Source organism: Spinacia oleracea, chromosome 2 (assembly GCF_020520425.1).
Source record: "Spinacia oleracea cultivar Varoflay chromosome 2, BTI_SOV_V1, whole genome shotgun sequence".
Lineage (NCBI taxonomy): Eukaryota > Viridiplantae > Streptophyta > Magnoliopsida > Caryophyllales > Amaranthaceae > Spinacia > Spinacia oleracea.
In genome coordinates this window covers 2785211-2790429 of record NC_079488.1, presented here as the reverse complement: position 1 = coordinate 2790429, position 5219 = coordinate 2785211, and the positions used below count along the sequence as shown (strand labels likewise).

Below are 5219 nucleotides of genomic sequence, written 5' to 3'. Positions count from 1 at the left end.
AGAGAAGCTTAATTTGTGGGCTCCACGAACGTTGTCGTTAACTTTCCCGTTAAAAGGTGGTAAAATGAATTTTTGTTTATATTTTAGGCGGTAAAATAAAAATTTGAGAACTCTAAATGGTAAAACACAAATTCAGATTCATTTAGATGGTAAAATACAAAATCTCCATATAATAAACATAAACAGAATAATACTCGGCTCGACCGGGTCGGTTAGTTCTCACTAGAGTCAGTGTCTTAGTGACTTAGTGAGTCATTAGTCCTTAACCTCTTTAGCCAAAACCCCAAATGCTACCAAAAAAAGGAAATATAAACCTCCCTTTTATTTCCCCCTTTCATCAACCTTAGGAAAGAAGAAAGAAGAGAGAAAATCCAATCCAAGCTAACAGTTCCAGCAACAATGGCGATCAAATCAGAAACCCTAACTCGTCAATCCACAACCCCAAATTCATCCTCAGATCAAATCGATTCAATCGATCCAATCCTCCACATCCTCCGAATCATCCCATTCTCTTTCCTTCATCTTCCTCGCCTCCGCCTCAAACTCCCCTCACTCTCCCTCCCTTCCCCCATGACAGTTTTCTCTCTCATCCTCCTCACCTACTTCATGGTCGTCTCCGGAATTGTCTATGACGTTATCGTCGAACCCCCCGGCATCGGTTCCACTCAAGATCCCCGCACCGGGGCCGTTAAACCCGTCGTCTTCCTCGCGGGTCGGGTTAACGGGCAATACATTATTGAAGGGTTGTCTTCTGGGTTCATGTTTCTGCTTGGTGGTGTTGGAATCATTCTAATGGATCTTGCTCTTGATAAGAACCGCGATCGGAGTGTTCGAGTTTCGTATGCTTCTGCTGGGATTGCTTCCGTTGTTATTGCTTATATCATGAGTATGCTTTTTATTCGCATTAAGATCCCTGCTTATTTAAGGTCGTAAGTTTTGTATAATTGTTATATGATCTGATCTTAAGTGTTTGTAGCTGTTGAGGAATTATTATTGGTTTTGTAGGATTTCGATCATTGAGCTTGTTTAAATGATCATATTTTTATCTAGGAATCCAACTTATATATAATATCACATGAATTTGGCCAATGTATGATCTAAGTGTTTGTAGCTTTTGAGGAAGTATTGGTTTTGTAGGATTTTAATCATTGAGCTAATTGGTTTTGTAGGATTTTGATAATTGAGCTTGTTTAAGTGATCTTATTTTTATCTAGGAATCCAACTTATATATAATATCACATGAGTTTGGTGAATGTATGACTTGCATTGTAGACATTGTAGTATGGCTGATGTTGCAATGTTGAAGTGTTTCTGGGGTTTAACTTACGATTGGGTTATTGGGGTCATTTTTTAACAGAGGAGAAAGGTCTCAGTTTGATTAGTCATTGATTCGTTTCTGTAAATTCGACTAAAATTGTTGATTTGTTTGGTTGTATGGTTAATGTTTGAACTTAGAAGTAAGAAAAATACACCAGAGCACGAAAGCCAGGATCTTTCCATGAATGTGGCAAGCTTTCTAGTGTTCTACACTTCTATTTGCATTGTTGTATCTTGTATGGTTAATGTTGCAATGTGGCAAGCAATCTAGTGTTCTACACTTCTACGTGCATGGTGTATCTTGTATGGTTAGTGTTGCAATTGATGAAATTACAATGTGATTCCGGGTTTTGACTTTTGATTTGGTTGTCGGAATCATGTGTAATTGAGGTGAAAGTTCTCAATTTGATTAGTTATTGAATTCGTTCTCCTTGGATATTAACAGAATTTGTTTATTTGTTTGGTTGTATTGTTAGTGTTGGAATTTGAGAGTTAGAAAATTAGAGGGTAAGATTGGCGGTTATTAGAAAAGGTTGCCGATGAGAGTCGTGTTTGGGAGTTGGGATGGTACTGCGTTCAACATCAGTCTCAATTCTGACACGGTATGGTGCAGTTGCTTGGATGCATTAGTAGTGTAGGCAGGGGTGTAGTTTTAGTTAGGTAACAGTGCTAAAGTAGTTTAGGAGTAACTGTATTGAGTTTGCTGACAGTGTTGTTGTCTTGAGGTTGAAGTAGGCACATAATTACGTATGATGTGACCCGATCTCATAGAGGTTGAATCCATGTTGATAATATATTGGCAAATGCATCATGTTATAAGAATCGTTTTGTCAATTAGTGTCCTTGACAAGCACAAGTGCATACCACATTTGGTAAAGTTAGATATGTTTGAGCTGTTTATAAGAAGTGCACATCACCTTAGTTGACCCCTTTTGTGTAATCCCTCTTAGGAATCCATGGTGCTTTTATTAAAATATCTTTTGATCAGACGTTACCTTGTGATTCTAAGTCTAGAATATCAGAGCTTGTTTGCCTGTTTGGTATAGAGTTTTTAAGTGGTGGAAATGGAATCAATTAACTATTTCCATTACCTAATGTTTGGTATGAGAGGAGTAGTAACACAATCCATTTCCTAAGGGTAAACATTACTACCATTTGTTACTTCTCCCAACCTTATGGTAACAACATTGTTACCCTCCCCAATCCCCAATTCGTTACAAGTGAGTCCTTTTCTAAGGTATACCAAACAACTAATATACCCTTTCCCCTTCTTATTTATTTCATTTTCATTTCCTTTCCTAAGTTTGTACCATATAATTCTGTCTAGATTCTATGTGGAATTCATAGAAGTGCACATCACCTTAGTTGAGCCCTTTTGTGTAAATCCCTCACAGGAATCCATGGTGCTTTTATAAAAATATCTTTTGATCAGACATTACCTTGTGATTCTAGGTGCAGAACATTAGTGTATACAGTATAAGTTCTGTGTAGATTCTATGTGGAATTCACAGTAAGACGTGGCAGTAGTCTTGGATTGTTGGTGCAGCCTAGTACGTAATAGTACTTAAGCTTGGCGATTGACGAAGCTAATGCATCCGTCATGGATATTAGATGTTAGGAACTTGTGTTTAGGGCTTTAGGCTCGTTGCTAGATACGGAGTATATCTGTAACTCACATAGAGTAGCGGTTGAACTAGATCAAGAATGTCGACTTTAGGGTTTGCAGGGTAGAGCACTTGATTGGTCAGCTGATAATGATATCCTATAATCCTAGCATATATTATGTCTTTCTTGGTCTTATAATGACAGAAGTATAAAGAGGTTGACTGTGCGGATATTGAAGATGAGGAGTTGAGGACAATGGCCTGCCGCCTGCTAACGGTTGTGTTCACCAACTTACATAAAGGTAAGAACCTAATGTTCTGTTTGGGAGGGCGTAAAACGTGTTCATGGAAAACAATTTTCCCCTTTTCAATCATTTTACGTTGTTTGGTTGGGTAAGGGATGGAAAACAATTTTCCATGACTCCCTCAAAGGTGGAAAACCCTTTTCCATTTGAAAGGGAGGGAAAACACTTTTCCTTCTTTCCTCCTTACCTCCCTCTCCTTTCTTCTCCTCAATCTTCACGATCTTCACCCATTTTCCTTTAAGGTACCAAACAAAGGAAAACTAGTTTGAAATTGTGTTTTCTCTTGAAAAACGTTTTACGCCTTACCAATCGGAGCCTAAGTTACTCCAAACTTAGTTAGGTGGAAGAACGACATGTGAGACTCTCTTTAAAGCTGGGCATGGGTCGGGAACTTTTTCTGCAAGATTGTCTTCGAATATACCCGCTTTGATTGCTTAACGAATTAATTTCATTGCTTAACTAATTGGTTTCACTGCTTAACTAATTATTTCAAATACTTAATTGATTGGTTTCACTACTTTGGTTTCAGTACTTAACTAATTGTTTTCATTGTTTAACTAATTGGTTATATTACTTAACTTATATGACATCAAAGCGGTCTTTTGTAAGACCAGTCAAGCGCTCCTAGTGTTGCCCTTTCATCAGAGTTTCCTTGAGTTGGGTCATCTCGGGCCGAATAGCACCAGCCACCTCTACTCACATTTCTGAATCTCTGTTGTTGACTCAAAACACAAGAAAACAATAACAACGATTGAATTCAGCTTAACACAAGGAGATGCTAAATCAACCAATATCTTGATTGCAAGGAATAAAACTTGAAAGAGAGTAGAACTAGCCCGCGCGTGTCTTAAAGTGACGTGTCTGAAACGGACTGAGGAAAAAAATGTGACACAACACGTGAGTCACGCCGTGCATAGCTGTTAGCACTCTCCCATTGAAGTGCAAAAGGTCTTGCGCGCACAAGGTGTACAATAAATTTATTGCCAAGATAACTTTAACCATTTTATTTGTAACTTTAACCTAGTTTTGATTAACTTTTATATTAGTAAAAAAAAATTGATAGATAAATATTTTAAATGGTTAAATGATTAATTTTATACATTATTAGTAATTTTGAAGAAATAAGTTTTACTAAAATGAAAAAATTTATCACTTAAAAATAGATAACTTTTACATATATAAGCTTAACTTTTAAGCATTTTGGGTTAACTTTTAATTTGGTGTACAATATTTATTGTACACCCATTATAAATAAGAATTTGTGATTGAAGTGCTACCGATTTTTCAATTTTAGCAAGCTAAACAAGATAGAGGAAGAAACAACTTGACAAAAGAACAAATGATAACAAGGATTTTACTATTTTAGGTTCACTAGTTGTTGGATCGTGCGCGCTAGCACATGATCCCCCAAGGTATAAAATATTATTTTTGTAAAAATGTTACTTAAAAGCTAGGAACTTACAATTTATGGTAAATGCTAGAAATGATATGTTAAAGTTAAATGTTGAATTTACATGTAACGGGAAATAGAAACCATATGCGTTTTAATTGATAGTTCGAAGGTACAATATATAGGAAGTTATACCCAAAGAAAACAATATATTTTGTATAGCAATGGAAGGGTGAAACCGTAAATGCTCTATTGTTAAGAATAAGACAAAATAAAACAAAGAAGAAAATGAGGGGTATGCACGTAAATGCACTATTGGGTGAATAGTAATCAAAGTATGAAGCTTTATAAGTGTTAGGATTTTGCCAAAGTTGTTTCAATACTAGTGAAGTTGGACGAATTTAGGTAAGTCTATCACTTGTTTCTCGACAGACATTTGTTTGAGTCCAGGAATATATGTCACATACTTGTACAATTTTCATAAGCAATCACACGAACCCAACAAAAGATGATGTAAGAAATAAGATGAGTTATGTAGTTACACACATATCATATGCTCGAAAGAGTAGAAATACGACTCCTTTCAACACAAAACAAAAAAAA

General features: G+C 36.3%; 1 protein-coding gene across 1 annotated transcript; it reads left to right on the top strand.

Moving 5' to 3' along the window:
- The first annotated feature begins 289 nt into the window (after nucleotides 1-289).
- Nucleotides 290-1093, top strand: LOC110805103 (uncharacterized). The gene has a single exon (XM_022010717.2). The coding sequence runs from the start codon at nucleotides 400-402 to the stop codon at nucleotides 931-933; it is 534 nt and encodes a 177-aa protein (XP_021866409.1). The 5' UTR covers nucleotides 290-399; the 3' UTR covers nucleotides 934-1093.
- The last annotated feature ends 4126 nt before the right edge of the window (nucleotides 1094-5219 follow it).